The sequence below is a fragment of the Ambystoma mexicanum genome, chromosome 4p (genome assembly GCF_040938575.1).
Source record: "Ambystoma mexicanum isolate Mex_15411 chromosome 4p, UKY_AmexF1_1, whole genome shotgun sequence".
Lineage (NCBI taxonomy): Eukaryota > Metazoa > Chordata > Amphibia > Caudata > Ambystomatidae > Ambystoma > Ambystoma mexicanum.
The window spans coordinates 506975678-506998054 of NC_090927.1; the positions used below are offsets into that span (position 1 = coordinate 506975678).

The window sequence follows — 22377 nt, forward strand, 5'->3', positions numbered from 1 at the left end:
CCTTCCTTGGATCTGCAAAAGGTTATCTGCCTTGTCCGTATGTCTAATTGTTTTATGTTTTTCATGATATATATATATATATATATGACGTGTAAGCACCAGAACTTCTGTAAACAATGGTGCCTTAGCAAAAGTATCAACCACACTTTGTAACACAACTGTCAGCTGTGATCTCTGATACCGACTGTAAGTAAGCAAACTATTTGGGCATGTAGCCTCATCCCATGCTTGCTATTCCTTGTATGTATGTCACAACTTTGAAATGTATCCAAGGTGCTGTTTTCTTTTTCCCGTGCGCTTTGAAGACACACACCTGTGAGTTAGCACATTACAAACTCAAACATAAATAAATTATATAAGTAAGTGTTTCAATCTCTGTTTTTGTCTATGTCGATTGTCTTCAGCTCTCTGATACAGTATTTACAATGCACATAAATGCATGCATATGTTAATACAATGTATACATGTAAATAGATATAATCCATGTTCATAGTTACCTTTAAAGTGATTTGTGTCTATCTCAATGTGCATTATACGACCAGTATGGCCCAGTCTGAAAACTGTCCACTCACTGCCTGACACCTGAAGGATACCATTGTCGTCAATCTGTATAGCAAAATTTAAGAAAAATCTATTAGAGACAGCACAAAATGAATAGTCATCAGCATATATTAAAAACTTGAAATGTAGGTGCTTGCTGTGGAAAAAGAGATCAAAGCAATTTGATTTTTCAACCAATTTGATTTTGCAACAAAGGTGTGCTCATTGTATACAACCATGTTTGTGTAAAAAGCATAGTCTGAGATACAGAGCACCTTAGGCAACCAGACATTGTTTAGTAGCAAAATAACACACTCCGTCCCCCAACCTGCTCTAGACCCCTTGTATCCAACAGCAAAACCCAAAAGTACAATCCCGCTCATGTCAGTGTTAAATCGCGCAAATAAATTGGTTTATACACTTTTGACGGGTTATCATTGCAATATTCTATCACTACTAGCGAAATCTTAAGATACACATCCATTCGATCTTCCAACGTAGCCAGAGTTTTCTCAGCAACCAGCACCTCAAAGACCTGAGCCCACCACTTAGGAAGCACCGGCCCCTCCATAGATTTCCAACATTTTGCCTCTGTAATCCTGGCAGCCAATAGCAAATTGTGAAAGCAGCTGAGCGTTGCTACCGATATGTGGATATACCAATTCATCCACTGTACCTAGTAGCACAACCCATGGGTCCAGTGGGAGACTCATACTCGTTATAGCCTTCAATGTATCTAGTATCTCGAGCCAGTAATTATGTATTCATGGACATGACCACTACAAATGGAAATAATATTCCATCTCACCACACCCCAGCCAGCGAACAGGAGAGTACGTTGGGAACGTCTTGTGTGAACGAGTGGGAGGAAGATACCATTTATAACACAAGTTGAAAGTACATTCCTTATTTGTAAAGCACCTAGATGCTGTGTAATTCCTTGACCAAATATCACTCCATACCTAATTATCAATAGGGTACCCCAGGTGTGCTTCCCATTTGGCCCTGTATTGTGAACCCAATTCCATGGTATACTGTTCAAGTAGTATATATAGTGTTGAGACACTGACACTACCAAGGCCCACCTCCTACGTCAATTTCAGTGCTAAAGCAGGTCTGGATCCATCCATCTTGACCAGTGGATGTGTGGCCCAGTGGCGAAGCTGCATGTATCAAAAGCATTCCGTCTGAACTACCTGAAATTTGGCTTTACAGCCTTCAAAGGATATACCCCTCTCATATAATTGACACAGTTTTGGTCCACCCTCCCTCCATTGTTGAAAGCAAGATAAACCATTGCCTGTAGCGAAATCAGGATTAGATCATATCAGCGTCATTGGGCTCCGCACAGGTACCACCCCCATCTGTGCAACCCCTTGCTCTAAAGAAAGAGGGCTATTTTTGTAAAAGGGAAACAAGGTTGAGGTGTGCCGGAGAGGTGAGGCGCTGGGTAAGACCAAATTTCGAAGAGCAAACTGAAGTAGATGAGACCTGGGTAAACAGATAGGGGAGGGTTGCTGCACGAGCGAGGGTCTAGAAGTCACCTCAAAACTTCTGATAGATATAAGCACTGAAAAAGTGTCACCTACGAGTCATTGCGCAGCCCTAAGCAAGTAATAAATGACACATTAAAATTGTGTATATAACTGAAAAGCCGATACAATGTAACCAAAAGTCCAAGGTAATAAATTCTTGAGCCAAAAATGCTATTTGAGCAATTTTATGAATTGGTGCGGAAACAGAAATGCCGACACGTGTTTCGACCCAAAACAACGGGTCCTTTTCAAGGCAAAGCGTGTGTTACTCGAACTGAATCGCAAAGCCCCGAGCCCTCCGTAGGAGCAAACATAGGGGCTGAATCTATAATGGCTGGTTCTGCTCAAAAGTATATGAATACCAAATAGCTGGATCAATCACTGATGCTAATGTAATGTGGTACAATCCCAGAACATGAAGGTTAATGCGAATGCTGTAACTGCAGGTTCCGGGGATGGATCCCCACTACGGCCATAATCCTCATGCTATGGAAAGTTTGTGTTGTGTTCTCTATCATTGCTGCATGTATGAAAAAATACTGAAAATAATGAAAGGCTCGCTTGTTTGTCCTATATTTGATATAGATATCTCTGTTTTTTATAGATACCTTGAGACAATACACAATTGACCTTGTGACATTCAGTACCCTCTAACACGAGGTTTTGAACTGTGTCCTGAAGATAGCCTTACATACACGGCTAACCAATATAAGAACATGGACAAGTCGTTGTGGAATTAAAACATTAAGGCTGGAAACGAATTTGCTTACGTCGACACAAGGAAAATGGGGATTGTTTAGCTTAAATATTAATAAGCAAATTCAAAGTCACCCATGTGCTACTAACATGACTTTTTGTTATAACGTATCATGTGAATGAACACAAAGATCCAAACTATTGATTCATTGTCTCTTTTTATGTTTTATGTTTGATGAGATTTGCAAATGTGACCGAATGGTCGGTTTTATTACAAAATATAATAAATATATGAGATATTTTTGTTAAAAGTGAGCCCTCCATCTCTTTATATTTGCTAAAAGACTGATGGTTTAGGAATACATGGACATGTTTTGAGATCCAGTTTTGTAACCTCTGGTGAGGATATTGAAAGGTAGCTTGTTGGTATTTCCCCCTTGTTTCTCTGTGTACTTAGTCCTCTGCCAACAAGCTCCTAGAAAAAAAGAGGACCCATGCTGAAATAGCGTGCTCATTGTTTTTTCATAGTTTTTTGGACAACCCTTTGGTTGGTTGAGTTTCTTTTCCTAAATCACTATGGAAAATGTTAACATATTGTCCTTTACTGACGATATATACAAACATTTTCTAGATTTACCATCGATTTTGGTGACCCCAGTCGCAGGTCCTACTCCTTCTCTACCTATAATCTCTAGTGATATAGATCTTCTGACACAAAAAACTAAGAAATGTACACAATCACATGGCCAGCTCATGATCGAGTACCTTAAAGCAGGGGTTATCCCCGAAGGCCTCCAAATAAAAAATATACCTAGAGTTTTGTTAGAGAATCCTAAATCCTATAGGCTTCAGTGGTGTTGGAAATAAATGTTCCCGCGACTGGGTGATCCTAATAATCGAGACAGCGGAAGAAGAAGGGAAAAACAAAAAGAAGAACTAGATTGCCTTGAAGCTAAAATTAAAGAAGAATCAGTCATTCCCGACATCAAAACTACTCTGGAAAAAATGAATGACGAAATGGCCAAATTTAAAACTTTGACTCTGGACAAAAAAGTTTGGAAACTAAAAAAAGACATTGCAAACTATAAAGAGGAAACTACATGCCCATACTTGGTTCCTGGATTTTTCCAGCAATATAATAAGAATCAAAACAACTGGAAAGGCCAAAATAGATTCCAACGCAGTAAGAAGTTGGTATCTTTTTCCAATTCCTCTAACAGCAGCAACTCTGACTCCACCCAAAATGGCCCAAGTACAAGTGGGGCACCGATACCACAAAGAGGCCCACATAATCAATTTTTTCAACCGCGAGGGAATCACGGAAAAAACAGATCATGGAACCACCACCCAATGCGAACACGACAGTGGGTCCCGCCTCAAACTTGGTAAATCCTATCTTAAATTTGAGGACACACATATTAACACCTGCGGAACAATCTGTTTTGAGCAAAGGCTTATCCTTTGTTCCAGTTTGCAAAGCCAATGCTTTCAGACTGAAATTGAGATGAGGAATTTTTTTCGTATCATCAGGCTTACATATTTTTTCCATGATAAAGATCCCAAAAATGCTATCGATGACAATCGTTCAGGCAAAAAGCCGCCCTCTATCTTTATACCATTACAGTCTATGGTATCGCCAGAAATTCTGGCCTTTGAGAACAAAATTCTCCGAGAGATGAAACTCCTTTGTGAACACAAAAATCGGTATAAAGATAATCTGTCAAAATCAGAATGAATAGCTCTAAAAAGCCTTGAAAACAACCCGCTATTTGTCGTAAAACCTGCCGATAAAGGGGGAGGGATTGTCCTGTGGGATTCTAATGTATATAATTCAGAAGTGGAAAAACAACTTGGTGATACATCAGTATATAAACGGATACCAACTGACCCGACTCCCGATATTTTGGAAGAAATAACAAGCCTGATGACACATGCCCTACAACAAGGGTGGATAAATGATGATGAAAATAGTTTTCTTATTAATAGACAATCAGTCATTCCAGCTTTCTATTGTCTACCGAAAGTCCATACAAATCTGAATGCTCCACCTGGTCGCCCTATTGTCTCGGCTATTGGTTCATTGCTTGAACCACTATCAGTCTATGTAGATGTATTTCTCAGGCCATTTGTTAACAAGATAAAATCATTCGTACAGGACTCCACTTCGAGGATAAAAATTCTTGATGAGCTGAAAATGGAATCACAAGATTTGTTGGTTACATTAGATGTGACGTCCCTCTACACTAATATACCACAGAAAAAATGTGAGGAGGTGATGCAAAACTTGTTGGAAACACGCGAGGATAAACATCCACCGTCAGCATTCCTTGCTGAGTGCATTCATCTTGCACTAACTAGGAATCTTTTCCTATGTAAGGGGGTCTTTTTTCAACAACTGTATGGCACCAGTATGGGGGCAACATTTGCCCCAGACCTTGCCAATCTGTACATGAACAATTTTGAAATCATGAACATCTATGCCAATGACAACCCATATCAGGAAAACATCAAGGCCTGGTATCGCTACATAGATGATATTTTCATGATCTGGCGAGGTACTAAGGATGATCTCGGTTTGTTCACCTCATGGCTGAACACAAGAGAAGCTTCAATACGATTTACATGTGAATCGAATTGTAGTGAAATGCCATTTTTAGATTTATCAATCTACCGTATGCCAGATAACAAGATTGGCACGAGTCTTAACAAAAAACCCACCCAGAAGAATACTTTTCTAGAATTCCATAGCTACCATCCGCAATCACTGAGGGAAAACTTACCCTTTGGCCAGTTTCTCCGTATTAGGCGCAAACTGCTCTGATATAGCTGATTTCAAAAATCATAGCCAGAGTCTGAAAACCAATCTAAAAGATAGAGGATATCCTTCGTATATTATCCGAAGAGCCTATAAAAAGGCTGCTAACATATCAAGGACAGATTGTAAATCTAAACAAGATAAAACTACGCTAGACAAAATTACCTGTGTGTCCTCGTTCACACCAATTAGCAATGATTTGAGAAAAACCATTTTGGCTAACTGGAAAATGATTAATACAGAAGATTTCAGAATCCCTCCCCCCCGCTTTGCATTTAAGCGCCTCACTAACATCAGAGACAAACTGGGCCATACTTATCTGGTGCCTAAAATAAATCTAAATGCCCAAACCACACTGTGGCAATTACCTCCGGTAATAGGACATTTTAAATGCGGAAAATGCAACATGTGTCAATTCACAAAGAATTTAAAAACTATTGACCTTAAAGGTAAAACGTGGAAGTTTGAGACCTTTAGTAGTTGTGCAACCAAATGGGTTGTGTATTGTATTATATACCCCTGTGGGCTTGTGTACATTGGAAAAACAAAACGCCCGGTGCGCGCTAGAATCGGAGAACACTGTGGGTGTATAAAAAACAACACGGCGGACAAGCCATTGGTCGAACATTACAAAAAAGCAAAACACACACACAATGATATCTTTTGGTGTGTGTTACAAAAGATGGATGACCATCCTCGTGGTGGTGACCGTGACAAAAGGCTGCGAAAACTTGAACAGAAATGGATATATAATTTGGACTCAGTAAAACACGGTCTGAATTTATATATTGAATGGGGACTATTTTTGCACAAATAATACGCCAATATTCCACTGTGGCAAACAATTCCGGAGGTACATTTACCAAGAAAGCCTCGGAATAACGCATCTGTTACTTTCTAAATAATATATAGTGACTCAATGTAGTCCAACATACTATAATTTGATTTGTTTGCCACACAGTGTATTAATTTGCTGATATCAAGCTCCTTTGCAAGATGGCCGGCCTCTGAGGAAACAGATTTTGCCCCACTGACGAGTATTTCCGGCCTTTGGCCGTGTCAAATGACCTGATCCACTATGGTAGTGTCTAAATGACGGCGATACGAATAGCAGCTCCATGCTAGTTGCCGGGAGCATTCGTCTGCAGTCTGAGTCGATCGAGAACTGCAAATAGAATCTGTACATCTCTACTACATTTAAAAGGTAATGTGGGAACACTTATAGAAATAGTTTAGTTTTCTTTCTTCTGAATTGGCCCGTGTTAGTAATCGCTGCCGCACACGTGTTCTTTGTTTCCGTCCTGCACACTAGGTCCGGGCGGACACTCGCTCCATTTAGTGACTTCATGAAACTTGTTGCTTTGAACTTGAAATCAGTAACTCAGAACACACGTGGTAGGTCGTAACACTTTTATTTGTCTGCTTCTGGTGTTAGATTTAAATCATTGACACTTTGTCTGCAAAATAGTAAAAGACCGCTTGGTGTCTTTTTCTTTGTAGTCACAGTAAAGACTGACTAATAACAACGGCTCGTGGAAGAATTGCCGTTCTAACTGCGAATTAATATATCGCTTGTAAGGAGCTGAAATAGGTATGCCTCCTTATATACATTTGAAAAAATAGGCAACCGTGGTGCTCGGTGTGAATATGACCAAAGAAAGATATGTCTACACTAACAAACAGATCCACTCTGTTGATAAATGGAGAGTTAGCTATCCCTCTCTGTTATATGAATTGTATAGCATAACTGGATTGACTCCACTGTATGATACCCACCCCACTAGATAGAGAGGTTTAACATAGGTTCTCTATCATTGCTGCATGTATGAAAAAATACTAAAAATAATGAAAGGCTCGCTTGTTTGTCCTATATTTGATATAGATATCTCTGATTTTTATAGATACCTTGAGATAATACACAATTGACCTTGTGACATTCAATACCCTCTAACACAAGGTTTTGAACTGTGTCCTGAAGAAAGCCTTACATACACGGCTAACCAATATAAGAACATGGACAAGTCGTTGTGGAATTAAAACATTAAGGCTGGAAACGAATTTGCTTACGTCGACACAAGGAAAATGGGGATTGTTTAGCTTAAATATTAATAAGCGAATTCAAAGTCACCCATGTGCTACTAACATCACTTTTTGTTATAACGTATCATGTGAATGAACACAAAGATCCAAACTATTGATTAATTGTCTCTTTTTAGAGATTTGCAAATGTGACCGAATGGTCGGTTTTATTACAAAATAAAATAAATATATGAGATATTTTTGTTAAAAGTGAGCCCTCCATCTCTTTATATTTGCTAAAAGACTGATGGTTTAGGAATACATGGACATGTTTTGAGATCCAGTTTTGTAACCTTTGGTGAGGATATAGAAAGGTAGCTTGTTGGTATTCCCCCCTTGTTTCTCTTTAAACTCTGTGCAAGTAAACTTTGGTGTGAAAAAACGAGCATCTACTTTGATAGCTGTATTTCTCCCTGCTTTCTTTCATTGAGATTAAAGCAGTGTTTACAATCTTTCTTTGGTCTGTTGATTATTTGGTCTGTGATAGTTATTGGTAATGCCATCTAGCCCAAAGAAGACGCTTCAAGGTGCTTGAGCACATTGCCCTCTACCATTGATCACAATCAAAGTGGTAGGCCTTTGATAATTAGTGTAAGTGGGACCAAGGTACTCTGTAAATAAGGCCAATCAACCCGATCAAATGCCTTTGTCACGTCTAACGAGATCTCCTCTGGGTCCAAACCGTGCATCTCTGCCACTTCAATTAAGTTCCCTCTTTTTTTTTGTTATTGTGAAATGTGATTCTACAAGCAATGCACACTGTTTTATCCGAATCCACCAAAGACAGGACAACCCTGGCTAACATGCTGGAAATCACCTTCGATTATATTTTTGCATTCTTAATCATCAAGGTTATCAGTCTATATGATGTGCAGTCGCCTGGGTCTTTACCTGGTTTTTACAATAGAATGGTTGCAGATTCGGCCATGGTCAGTGTGGCTGCCCCTGAGATAAGAAAGGAATTAAAGATAGACACCATATGTCGTACCAAATAGGATTTATAGGTCTTATAAAATGATGCAGGGAAGCCATCGGGACCAGGAGCCTTATGCTTCAAAAAAGCAATCGCTTCTTTCACCTCCTCTGTCAATATAGGGCCATACAGGAGTGTCTGATCCACATCTGATATGCATGGTAGGTAGGTCAGCATCCTATAAATAAACCTGCTGTGCCCGAGAACATAGCAGCTTCCTTAAAATTAAGGTCCCAAAAGATTTATGAACCATCTCACTCTTTGTATCCTCCCCACAATGCATCTCCCAATCGATGTCTCTCAGGCCCACTATATAATTCCTTGTAAGTGCCTTCTGCCGATTTTTGCACTGGTAAACAGTTAGCTTTGTTCTCGCGCCCTATCCTTAATAATACTGCCTAGTCTTAAGTATAGCATGTGCAGTCCTGTCAGCTAACAAGTGGTCCAGGTGTGCACAAGCTGTTTTGAGATCTCTAAAGGCTGTTCGTTTATGTTCAGTTTCACAAGCTTGAACTTCCCTCTCCATTTGTTCCTGTGGTTCCTAAGCGTACTTGTAAAAGCTGCAGTGTTTGCAATAATTTCCCCCCCAAACACTGATTTAATTGCATCCCAGAGAATTTCCACAGCACAACCTTCCTCCGAGTTCTACGCAAAGTAATGATCAATAACTGACACTATCACACAATTGCCACCGAAGTCTTACAGGTCGCGATAGTTCCTTCACTGCCAAATCTCCTTCCAGTAGCGCATGATCTGTTAGCATGCTGTGCCTGCCTATACTCGCGTTAGAGAAACATGGAACCAGAGTGTGAGAAACCGAAAGCAGATCCATCCTAGAAACACTCTTATTCACATGCGAGAAGTATGTAAAATCCTGCATGTCTTCATGCAGGAGCATGTAGTTCTCGGAGTACTCTTGTAAAGGCCAGTGCATTTCTAAAATCCATTAGTGTAAAGGGGTGAGATTTATCCCGAGTCGGGTCAGGGTCCATATTAACATCTTCCCCTAGAATAATCTGTCCTTCTACATAAACTGCCCCATCACACTGAAACTGCAAAAGGAATTCCCCCTGTTTTTGTTCTGTGCCATACAGAGAAATCAAGGTAAACAAATGACCAAACAACATTACCTTCACACAGATGTACCTCCCCAGGGGATGTTTTAGTATGTCAGGTTTTGTGAACCTGTCATTTCTTGCCATCAAAATCCCCAAGCCCCACTTCTTAGTAACAACTGAAGCTAAGTATAGCATTTCCTACTAAGCAGCCTACTCTCATCCTGGGGACAAGTGTGTTTCCTGAAGCATTGCAATCACCAATTCCTTATCGGCTAACTGCGGCAATAAAGATCTTCGTTTTTCTGAGGAGTTAAGGCCCCGTAATTAAGGGTTGCCATATGCAGCGTGTCTAGGGGCATCATCGCTAGTTGAGACAAATTCTCAAGTGTATCCCCCCATATTCACCATACAGCACACCTATTTTCTACCCCTTATGATGTCTATTCCTTCCCTTTTGCATCCCATTCAGACCACACACTTCAACCTTTTGAACAACTTTACCCTTCCCCACCCACACATCAACCCCCCCCCAAATAGAACAATGACAAACATATTGCCAAAGAAAGCCCTGTGGCACTGCCGCATGCAGGGGATCAGAATCATTTCAGCAGTATGTGTGTCCATCCCTATATGGTGAAGAAACCCATGCCCACTCTGGTAACAGTAGGACCAAAGCTTTGTCCAGCACACCCTACAAAAAGTCGACCAGGAATGAACATCTATGACATCTCTAAGAGCTGTGGCTTCTAAGAGGACGCACACCCAGTTGTAAGCCGATTTCAGCCACTGCCTTTCTTCAACGCAGACTTAAGTGCCTTCTCCACTTTCGACCAGCTGTTGTGCTGTTGTGCTGCTGCATTCGGGTCCCGCCTCTGTTCACACCTGGCAATGGAGTCCTCTGCATTCGATCCATCTTCCGTTGCCAACAAGTCTTCGGCTGGTTTTCGTTTCTTTATCGCCCATTTCTTGTTGTCATTGGAGAACAAATGCGTACTGGGAAAGCCTCACCTGTATGGTATCTCCCTTTCATGTAACCAGGTTGTGAAAGGCCTCAATTATCTCTTTTTTACAAGGGTGGCAGAGGAAGTCCTGATTGTTGGGGGGGGGGGGATCGCCTGCCATGTCGATCCGGCAGGCGCCCCCGGGGTGCTGCTTCCTCACAGCACCAAACAGGCCCAGCGCCTGTGGGAGTTTGGGGCCTGCCATGTCCATCCGGCAGGCCCCGTGGCACTAGGGGACATCAGTGCCACCGGGGTGGGGGACACAGCCTGCCAGGCTCCTGACCATGCGGACCTCTGCCACCGTCCTGGCACGATGGTCCCATGGCAACAGGGCCTGCAGGCCTGTGCCGCCCCGTGTAGGCATCCGGACTACATCAGGAAAGGAGACACGGACTCAGACCAACCTCTTATGGAGTCTGCAGCCGTTCTATCTCACGTGCCTGCAGGCGCTCCCTTTATTAGCTTGGGCCATGACGCAGTCATGGCCCATCTTAAAGAGGCAATACACGTGAGGGAAACACATCCCCTTAAAGGGGCAATACACACGGGAGGGTCACACCTAACACTCCTCCTTTTTCATAATGAACAAACAAAACAGTGCTGAGACATACAGGCGTCCCACCTGTTACAGAACAACAAAGTACTTCTGAGTTTAGGATTTGTGGGGTAGACAAACGGATATGCCACTGACACATACATGGCTAACTCCAACAGTCACAGACAGAATACATACCAAGCAATTCTAAACATGCTTCGCAGGTGACAGTCGTGACCAGTGAGCTGCCGGTGAAATATTGGCAGTCCTACCACACTTTACAAAACCCTTTATTAACCTGGGGTTCGGAACTGTAACTACAGACAAAGCGCCAGGGTTGGCGACTGGCACTATGTGCACGCCTCGCCACTGCGGGGCCACATAGTCACATTATTATTCTTTATTGAGACCACTCTTAGCAATCGCAGGACCGCAGGAGACCAGTTCTCCTTCCATCAGCATCCATCCAGGAGCCACTTCCCAAGTCCAGGGCCATTGATGGTACAGTTCACGGCCGGCAAAGCCACACCTGGTGAATACTAGGGGCCACTTCGGCATGGTCCTTGGATGTTCCGTGCAGAGCAGTGAGACACAGGTTGCATGGCGTCCATGCTGCTCCATGTGCTGTTGATAGGACAGTGTTCCCCCAGTCGGGAATATCTCTTTCCTCTCCCCTATGGACGCAGGAGGGTGCACAACAAACCATTTTCTGCCTGATGCACTGCCTCTTGGTATTGGGGCCCAGGGCTTCCTAGTTAAATGGTCGGACGCAGGTTATCGGCTGAACTTCGGGCTTCAGCAAGTATCTCCCTCACGCCCGTCTATCCTGGTCCTTCGATGACATGGCATGCAGGGTGTCCGTAGTGCTAGGCAGTGCGGGCCACCAACACAGCAGGCAGGGAGGCTTATGTTTGATGGGGCTGTGCCAGGAGACGATCGTTTCCATGCTGTTTGGCCTTCCATTTACTATTGCTGTTATAGGGCACCAGTCCTTATTTGGCTGGCAAACACTGTGCTGGATTGGTGCCCCAGGTGGTGCGTGGTGGGAGTCATCCTCTTGAACCACCCGACAGCGCCTCGTGCCTCCTCCTCAGAGTTGGGACCATTCACTTTGTCCACCCTGCACAGGCAGCATGACTTGCTCATACATCTTGGTGGGGGTGGGCACTGCCCAGAACACTGGATGTCCTATTGCTCCTGGTTCTGAAACCTGAGGGGCATGAGGGTGAAACTCCCACGTCGGCCACGGTGATGCCATTGTTGGTGCCGGGTCACTGCCGTACCATGACTGCAGAGGGCGGTCTTTTGTGCACATAGTCATCTGTCCATCGCGTTCAGCATCTGGGGCATCGCACTGGACGTGAGGTGCATGATGCACAGAGTACCGTGTGTTCACATACCCTGGGCTTGCCGATGTGGGGCTGGTACATTAGTGCTGTGCTGTGGCATGGGTTGGCATGGAGTACGCGACTGCCTACATTCTCCCGGGTGGATCTGGCTCATCCGGCTTGCCCTCCCTCCTGGTGCCTGCAGAGCAGCCTGCCTCCCAGCTTGCCTCCTCACTTCTACTCTGGTCTGGAGTACCTGTCGTTTCCCCCTTTTTCTTCTGCGCACCTTCCTGCAGTGCAGGGGCATGTTCACTCTCGCAGTGCTGCTTCCGACTGGAGCACGTCATCAACTTTCCGGCGAGTGGCAGGCAGGGCAACTGCAGCGGCTCGGTGGTGGGACTGTCCAATCGGGCAGACAGCCAGGGCGGCTTCCGTTGCTCTGTATTGGGCCACTTGTAAGACCAAGTCCTGTGGCCACTGATGTCTGCGGGTCTTGGGTCAGCTAGAATACGTGTGGTAGTGGAGCACTGTTGACTCACTAATGAGGCTTTCTCAATGTCTTCCCCACCCCCCTCTCCACCCCCAGGCAGGGAAGGGCACACCTCTGTCCTTCCGCTCTGGCAGCAACCACTCTTCCACCTTGGTTGTGTGGCCACCAGACCACCAATCCGGTTTCCCCATTCCGCCGGGGAAGCACTGTCCTCACTGCTCCAGACCGGAGCGGGTCCCTATGTGGCCCTCCCCATGGTCCGGCTTTCGGAGGACCATGTGTTTCTTGGTTTCAGTGCCGGCAGGGCAGGGAGCATGCACATTTTCAAATTATCACCGCCTGGCCTGGGATCTCAGTGACACTCGAACGGTGTGGCACTACCGGGGAGAGGTGCCGCTGTTTGGGCACTGACAGGAACCTGATCTGAAACCGGGGCAGCTTGACTCTCTCTCCACCGGGCCCCAGGGTCACTGAAGGGCTCGGGCAGCGGCATACACCCTCCACTGTGTCGCTGTCCGCAAAGGGGGGCAGAGGGGCCAGTGCGTCCGTTGTTCCGGACCTGGGCAATGAGGTTGCCCGCCGTCCGGCAGCCCCAGATCCTGATACAGGCTGTTGGCATTGTTGGAGCCTTTTGGGTCCCCCCCATAGCTCGGCCCGGGATCTTAATGGGGCTCTGGTGGATGGTGGTATAGCACAGAGTAGGATGGTGCTGTCGCCTGCGAGGTCATTCTTCCCCCGCACTGATGTTGCGTCAGCGGATGCTTGGTTCTTTTTGTTGTGGGAGGGCAATCGGGCCCTCCCCTTTTCCTTCCTTCTCTTGATGACAAATGCCAGGGCTTGGGTTCTGAGGCCGCACAAAGGCTATGGTCCGACCCTCCTATGGCCGCATGAGAACCCTCTTATTGGAGGGCCGCGGCCATGGAGGGTCCACTATCCGTGTCCCGCTCCTTGTCTTCTCTGCCGCGGGTGCCTCTCGGTTTCCTCTGATGTGCCAGAGGGCACAGACAGGCACACCGCTCGGGGTGGGCACACCCGGAAAGGGAAAATCTGCACCCCCCCCTCCGCGGGGCGTGCACGGCCCTCCTCACTTGCGGCGGGTGCCACCGCCATCCAGGCACAGAGGGCCACACCAGCACTTTCGCCTCAGGCGCTCCGTTTCTTCTTTCTTTTTTTTTTTATTTGGCAGCTCCGACGTCGGAGCTTCGTTTCACCGCCGCAGGGCCCAGAATCTTAATGGGGGCTCGAGCGGCAGCACAGATCAGGATGTTGCTCTGCCTGACTTACAGGGGCACTCATCTCCTCCCTGCGGCTGCATCCGCTTTAGCCTTGTGACATGGATGACCTGGTCTTCCCCTGTGGCCCTGCTTCTTTTGTTTCGGATGTGGGGGTGGGCACCCCACGCCTTTCCGCTCCACACCGGAGCATCAAGTCAGAACTTCTTTCCCTTCAGCAGAGGGCCACAAGGGTCTGTGGGCGACTCCCACCCCGGCCGCACGAGCACCCTCGCCAGAGGGCCGCAGCCGGGGAGATCGCGGGCAGGGCTCCTCCTCTCTTCTTTGAATGGGAAAAACAGAAGAGAAAAAACAAAGCAATGGTGTTTTCTCCTTTGCGGCTGCGGCAACGGCCACGGCCAGGTTCTGCTTTGTGGCGGAAAGCACAGAGAGGGGCACTCACACCCGGCCGCACGAGCACCCTCCTCGCAGGGCCGCGCATGGGGGCGATCGCTGGCGTAGGTCCCCTGCTTCCTTTCTCGCCATCCGAGCCGGGATGGATTTCACTGCTCCTCGCTTTGCAGCAATGAGAAAACTGCAATACAGGCACTCCCCATAAGGGGAACAGGCCACAGCCTCCCTCAGCAGCCGCAAATGGGAGAGGAAAAAATGAAAAAATCAACGAATAACGGGGAGAGGCAGTCCTCCCCCGGGTTCTTCCCCTCGTCGCCATTGTTGGGGGGGGGGGATCGCCTGCCATGTCCATCCGGCAGGCGCCCCCGGGGTGCTGCTTCCTCACAGCACCAAACAGGCCCAGCGCCTGTGGGAGTTTGGGGCCTGCCATGTCCATCCGGCAGGCCCCGTGGCACTAGGGGACATCAGTGCCACCGGGGTGGGGGACACAGCCTGCCAGGCTCCTGACCATGCGGACCTCTGCCACTGTCCTGGCACGATGGTCCCATGGCAACAGGGCCTGCAGGCCTGTGCCGCCCCGTGTAGGCATCCGGACTACATCAGGAAAGGAGACACGGACTCAGACCAACCTCTTATGGAGTCTGCAGCCGTTCTATCTCACGTGCCTGCAGGGGCTCCCTTTATTAGCTTGGGCCATGACCCAGTCATGGCCCATCTTAAAGAGGCAATACACGTGAGGGAAACACATCCCCTTAAAGGGGCAATACACACGGGAGGGTCACACCTAACACTGATACACTTGAATCGAGAAGCCTTCAGCACCTATTGACGTCGAATTTCGCAACACCGCAATGTTTTTTTCCTTCAAAGAGTAATAATACACTCTAGTGAGGACATCCATAGGAAGATCGTGTCTGAAGGGATTTTTAAAGCGTAACCTGTGGGTTCACCCCCTTTTCCAGTTCTAGCAGTACCAAAATAACTTGTCTACAATATAGAGCATTGTCAGCCAGCGATCTCAGGATTTCTCGCGGTTTGGAGTTGCTCCTATGGGAACGATTTTCAGTGTTTTCCTGTTTATGTTGAAGAGGTTCACATTTAGTTTCTAAATCTTTCAGGCGTGTAGGGAGTTCCACTGTTTTATAAGATTGTTTGCAAACCATTGCCTCTTCCTGTTCTATTCAGTGTTTAGCCTCGTCCATCCACTTATCGAGTGCCACTATTTTAGTAGAAACTTCTGCCATGCCGCCTTGGAAATCCTTTTAGATGTCATCCAATAAATTCATGAAATCCAATTTGGTGGCCGGTGAGCCCAGATCTTGTTGCCCCATAGAATTAACAGTCCCCTAGGCCAATGTCGGCTCAGACTTCTTCCCTTTGTCCTGTTGCTGCAGCATTGTGGCGATATCCACAGACTTCACTTGTTTAGCTTGTTTTTGCCATGCTGCACTGTCACTCTGGCCTCTGACCCCTTCAAACCGACACCCAGGCTGCAGATTTGGGTCACTATATGCACAGCACACCGTCAAGATACAATCTGTGAGTACTGACAGCCCCACTATCAAACTCAGCCATTTATCACCTGCTCCAAGACCTCTGAATGACTCATAAACATTAGAAAGAAACTAGAGGGCCTCCGATCCTCAATAACATCGGTGTCCCATCAACTGGTTCAACTTTGGGGCGTTAAACTGTTACTCTGACAAGGCATCAAAGACTCACTTGTGGCTCTTTAGAGGGTCGCGGCTAATACCCGTGCACCTGGCCTCTGCGCACTTGATTCGAAACAGCGAGTGTGTATAGATCATTAAAGGAACCAGAGGGCCAGCGCCACCAGCTCACATTCCAGTCACCATCTTGGTGAAGCTGCAACGACTTTGCGTTTACATCACTACCACAGGTGTTGCAGGGCCCCGTATGCCCCTTCTGCCTCGACACGGATAGGCACGTTTAATCTAATTTAACACCCAGAGGGTCTGTACAGAGAGCTTTTTGAACCCTGTGCACGCGAAGGCACTCAAGGAGACATCCTTCCACTGTCCCGCTTGGCGACACTCCGCTAAAACAGCTAAAAGTATCAAGAACTGACAAGTTAAAGCAGTCCAATAATTGTTCTGCTGTGATATTCGTAATGGGATCCGTCCCAACCTGTACTCCTCTCACATGTTTAAGACCCTTTTAATACTGACATTTGGCCCCTAGTCCGCACCAGGCGTGTATTATATTGGAATTATATTTGCTAACCACTTGGCTACTACAGTTTTGTAGCTCTTAGCATCCTGGTTCAAAATGACCATAGGTCTGTAGGATAAGTATTCTGTAATGTCCGTGTCTTGTTCCCCCAAAAGAATATGAGACGTGGCCATGGATTTAGCAATCGAACCCTGTTGGAGAAAGCAGTTGAACATTTTCATTAAAGTACATCTTTGAATTTTTTTTTTTTAAAGCAACGTTAAGGCATCAGGGCATGACGATTCATTGGTGGTAAAGAGACTAAAGGTGTATTTGATTTCTGCTTCTCAAATGGTTTCTTCCAGAGCCTCTCTGTCCTCGTCACTGAAGACTGGGAGTATAACAGCTCTTCGATGTATGTCCTAGAAGAATGGGTCCAGTTGTTCCCCCATTTATAGTGTATGTAGTTTCCTAAAGTATGACAAGACGTCTTTTCATCATCTTTATTTAAAATAACTACATTTCCACTTTTGATTGCTCTAATGTGGTTTCGTGATTGTCGCTGTTTAAGTTCATAGGGAAGGTGTCTCTTAGCTGTGTTGTTTCTATCATAGTAGAATTGCTTTGGAAGGAAGGAAGAAAGGAAGGAAGAAAGAAAGGGAAAAAGAAAGAACGTTAGAAAGAAAGCATCAAAGAAAGAAAAAAAGAAAGTTAGTTTTGTGGTCTTGAACTTTGTCTAATGATTTCTGTTAAATAAGTCTTACCAATGGAGATGTGTGCCTCTGTGCACATAGTGTGAGGAGGGGGCCTTGGAGCACGGTGTGGTATTGTTTCCTTGTGTATGGCGGTCAAGTGGCACAGCGAGTAGAGCGCTCGCTTTGACATTCGTGCAGATCCTGCTAACGCAGGTTCGAATCCCGGCGGGGCCAAACTCAGCCTTTCATCCTTCCGAGGTCGATAAATGAGCACCACACACCGTGGGTAATAATAAGCAGCGCTCAGATACCTGAGGGTTTGTAGCGCTATATAAAAGCCTAATTATTATTATTATTATTTATGGCTTTTATTACAGCCTCTCGATAATACGGTTTCAAAAACTAGACAAAACGAATGTGTGTGTCTGTGTGCACAGTGTATATGTGTGTATACTTAGGTTAAAGTATCCGTTTTCTTTATTCTATTATATTCTGTATTCCTACCGCTTTAATAGAATGACTACTATTGAGGAGGCAGTGTATTGAATTCTGGTAATAGTCCTGGAGTATTATGTCGTCTAGTAGTCTTTTGTCTAAACTTGTCTCTGATGAAAACTAGGGCTTTGGTGCTGTCATCAAAGAGGGACATCCAGTTGTTGCCCTTAGCAACACCGTTAAGTCTGCAAAAGATTCAGGCTCCCTCTGTTTGTAAACTGGCCCCAGATCTAAGTCACTGTGAATCAGAAAAACAATGCATTGGAACATCTCTCGCACCTCAAAACACCATATATTCATTTTATGGGTATCATGTATAATCTTCCATGTATTGCCAGCTTCCATTCATAACTTCTAGTTAACATGCCTTCACTACTTAATATGAATGAAATACAGGAAAGGAATCCGTTTTTTTTAATAGGAGAGAGGTTAGCCGTGACACCCCCGCATATGTGGGCAGAGAAATGGCGGAAGGTTGCCCTGAAGCAACTCCGGAAAAGCACGCTGGACCTCATTACAAGTAGACTAGTAAATTGGGCGGGAATTTCCGCCAGACGCAATTACCATTACTGCGGTGGTGTCCGACGGAATTCCTGCTATATTACAGGTTGAGGGAGCGTGCACAAACGATCAGCGGTAAGAGCCATTCTGCTGGCGGAATTAACGCCAGGGCTAATGACGCTGGACTTCAGTGGTAATTCCATTTCCTGGAATGCTTAATTGTGCAGAGTGGTAAAAGTGGCGGTAGCGGAATTACCACCACTTGTACCACTTACCGCCATACTTGTAATGAGGCCCCTGTGTTTGTAAAAGACACAACAGTAAGTTACTATTCTGTTCTATACTATATTCTATACTATTTTCTCTTGCTATTGAGCAGGGGCAGACTGAGAACCATGTGGTTCTCTGAAAATGTTTTTCAAAGTGGCCCCATACTATGCTCTACAAGCAAGTTGAACCCCTTTAATAGGGCTTGGGGGAGTTCTTCCACAAGACAATATGAACATTTGAAAAGAAATAGTCCGAAAAGTAGAATTTTAATGGCCACTACCCCTATATATGGATCAAAAATGTAATTCATCTTAACAAAAAACTGTTATGTAACGTGTTCAGCCTGTGAATAAGTAACTGGGCTCGTTTTAATCAATTTGTTACCCACACAAGAGGCCCAGGGTGCAGAGACCCACTTAGAAATCTCCAGACGTCCTGTAGGCCAATCCACCTCTGTGTATTGAGGGTGCAGCTCCATGCATGCATAACGGAAGAGCAAATTGTGTTAATGAGGGGATTAATGGTGGAGGGAAGCACTTAAATGGAGCATCCATGGGAGCTGGGTTCAAACGTCTCTGTTAGTGTTCAACCAGGCCCCATGATGTGCGTGATTGGTTGGTGTGCTGAATGTTGTTTCATGTGTGGGTGGCTTTGTGTTAATGTCTTTCAAGCATGCTACTTTAATCCTGACTGGGTCACTCCGGTGATATGGAATCATGTGTGAACATCCTGTTAAGTGCACAATACTGCACTGAGATTGTGTTGCCTGGCTTCTTGCCAATGTGTGTATTTGGACCTTCCAGATGGTCTAGTCATGTGTATCTGCGATGACAGGGCCAGGCTATTGAGGCGCCACATCTTGATTTCTGCAATCACACCTTTCCTCAATGAAATTCTCGACTTTCGAGAGCATCATCACCCCGCTTGCTCATACCCAAGGAGCTGTTTTATGCCCACTTTCTTCGCACATTGCAATGCATTGGCTACTCTGTTTAGTCATGCCATACTCTCCAATTTTTTGATACTGCACATTGCCTAAAATGATCAGGCCAGAGTTGAGCACCAAGCCGAGGGGGCTCTTTGCTGCTCCGTGTACCATTAAATAAATCAATAATTATTTTTAAGTCAGAATTTCCCTCGCTCAGTTTGCTATCCACTATGATACCGGCTGGAAAGCACATCCTCAGATGAAGATAACTAGTACATTCTGTAGGGTGTTGTAAAGTCAGTGCGGGACAATGGAGGAGCTCCATTTGATAAAGCAAGCGTTTCGCATGATCCTGAACACTAACCCTTTTACATTGCTTTTAGGCATTTGTGTGCGATCTGGAGAATAATTACATCTCTGCTGCCCACAATTCATGGGAATGAAATCAAAATGGATTACTATACCCTGTTCAGCAAGCGCTGAGTTGGAAATGGTACAGTGCACCTTGACACAACAGAAGGGGTGATGGCTGGGAGGTTTAGAATTAATCTGAACCTCTGGCATTGCTCTGGGCAACTCTCCAGACCATTGTTCTTTGCCTGCCAAGCCATTACAAAAGGGAAAACACCATATGCAAATCAGGGTTGGTTCCACCCATAAACGAGCAGTCTAGCCTGAACTGCTTGGTCAAATCCCTTCTATGCGAGACCACAAGCATCTCCAAACATGTTTCAGCTACATTGGGCCTCATCAGTGAGGAGTAGCTTGGGTCTCTAGGGCCAGGATGCACGAGACCCATGTCTGGGCATATCAGCCCCACTCGGGGTGACTATAGCAAAACAAACGGGGTGATGGCTGGAAGGTTTAGAAGTAATCTCAGTCTCTGGCATTGCTCTGGTCAATCTTCCTGACCATTGTTCTTCACCTGCCAAGCCATTACAAAAGGGGAAAGACTGTCATGGTCATGAAGTCAGGGGCACAGGCATGCAGAGGTCGCATGCACAAGAGACCTGGGTGGACACTGTCCTGGCGCCTTTGGCACCAGGCTCATGAACAAAAGTAAACCAGAACATCCATTTAACACCAAAAAACTTTTATTATGGACATACCACTTCAGATGCATTAACCTTGAACATTCCATCCATTAAGCAGGATGCATTAACCTTGAACATTCCATCCATTAAGCAGCCCCAAGTGTATTCTTGGGTGTGGCTGCTAATGGATTGCCTTCACACATGCTCACTCTCTAGAAGTGGCAGGGTGTTGCTGGTAAGCCGGCCCTAATGGGCGTTCCCACAATCTCAGCTTTATAAGCTGCCCCGATCCTCAAGACAGACGCTCAGCATTATTCTGCACTTGCAAGCAGTGTAACGCTCACAGTCGTCTGAGGTCAGACTTACCTTTGAAGATCCTGCTTCCTGGACATCCTGCTTCTTGCCAGCTTACTTACCATCTGGGCGAAGCTGTTCTTACCTGTACATCTCTTTGGCGAACCAAATATTTATCTTTACACTTTCCGGAACACCGCAATCTTCATCTTGGCACTGCAGCACGACACGCTCCATCGTCGACAGCAGCGCCTTCAAGGAAAAAGAGAAGACTAGGTTAGACAGCGAAAAACAGTCAGTTTAAGGTTGCGCTTCGCCATACTTTGTGCTTTTCTTAAACCATCACTTACCTGCTGTCGAACATTGCGGTAGCATCCATCTTCTATCCGGCCACGTCTCGCGTCTCACAGCTGCATTGAGGCCGCATTACCATCTAAGGGAAGAAAACAGAAGAGAGACATTATTGCGGGCATAAATAGGAGCAACATAGTAAGCGATTAAACAGAACGAACAGCATTGCAAGAGCTCAAGAAAGACTTACCAATCATAAGGAGAAGCATAGTCGCAGCTGGACTGGACTAATCCTTATCAGGGATCAGTGAAGGAACTAGATCCCATTTGACACCCCCTGCCAGAAGTAGCAGGACGGAGAGCTTATCTTCCATAATTCACAGGTGAGCTTTATGGGCTGGCATATGCTCACAGAAACCGTACTTTGGGGTGAAGGTTTCGAGAGGTAAAACAATCACAGATCGGCGCACTCACACACTCTTATCTCCACGCAGGAGCAGTATCACCACGTACCAGCGCTCACAGCTTTTCTACTGAGGGAGAGGCCTGAAGGGGGTGATTCAAGTTCACGGAGGACTGTAACCGTGCCCCAACGTCTCCGCAGATACCAGCGGAGCTTAACAAAGACCATATGCAAATCATGTGTGGCCCCACTCCAAAAGGGGAATTCCAGCGTGAACTGCTTGGTCACATCCCTTCTGCACGAGAGCACAAGCATCCCAAAACATGTTACAGCCACATTGGGCCCCCATCAGTGAGGAGTAGCATGGGTCTCTATGTCATCACCGTTTTGGTTTTGCTTTGATGCACCTTCAGTCAGACTTTACTGAATTTTCATAAGCAATAAAACCTTGTTCTTCCTGGTGAAAAATGCCCATCTTAAGGTTTTGTGTATGTTGAACGGTATCTTTACACTACTATGCAGTAGGAGATTCTCTTTCTGACTGTATGCAATTAGATGAACAAACATACTGTATGAGCGGTAGCTCTTTTAGAAACATGATATCAAAATCTGACATATG

The 22377-nt window shown here is 45.6% G+C and overlaps 1 protein-coding gene across 4 annotated transcripts in view; it reads right to left on the reverse strand.

The window, feature by feature from the left end:
* Positions 1-22377, reverse strand: part of ALLC (allantoicase) — a 729391-nt gene that overhangs the window by 199574 nt on the left and 507440 nt on the right. For all 4 annotated transcript variants that reach the window (XM_069605010.1, XM_069605008.1, XM_069605009.1 and 1 more), the window contains one exon: positions 498-606. In XM_069605010.1, the coding sequence (XP_069461111.1) occupies positions 498-606 (109 nt within the window). The remainder of the gene's footprint in view (positions 1-497; positions 607-22377) is intronic.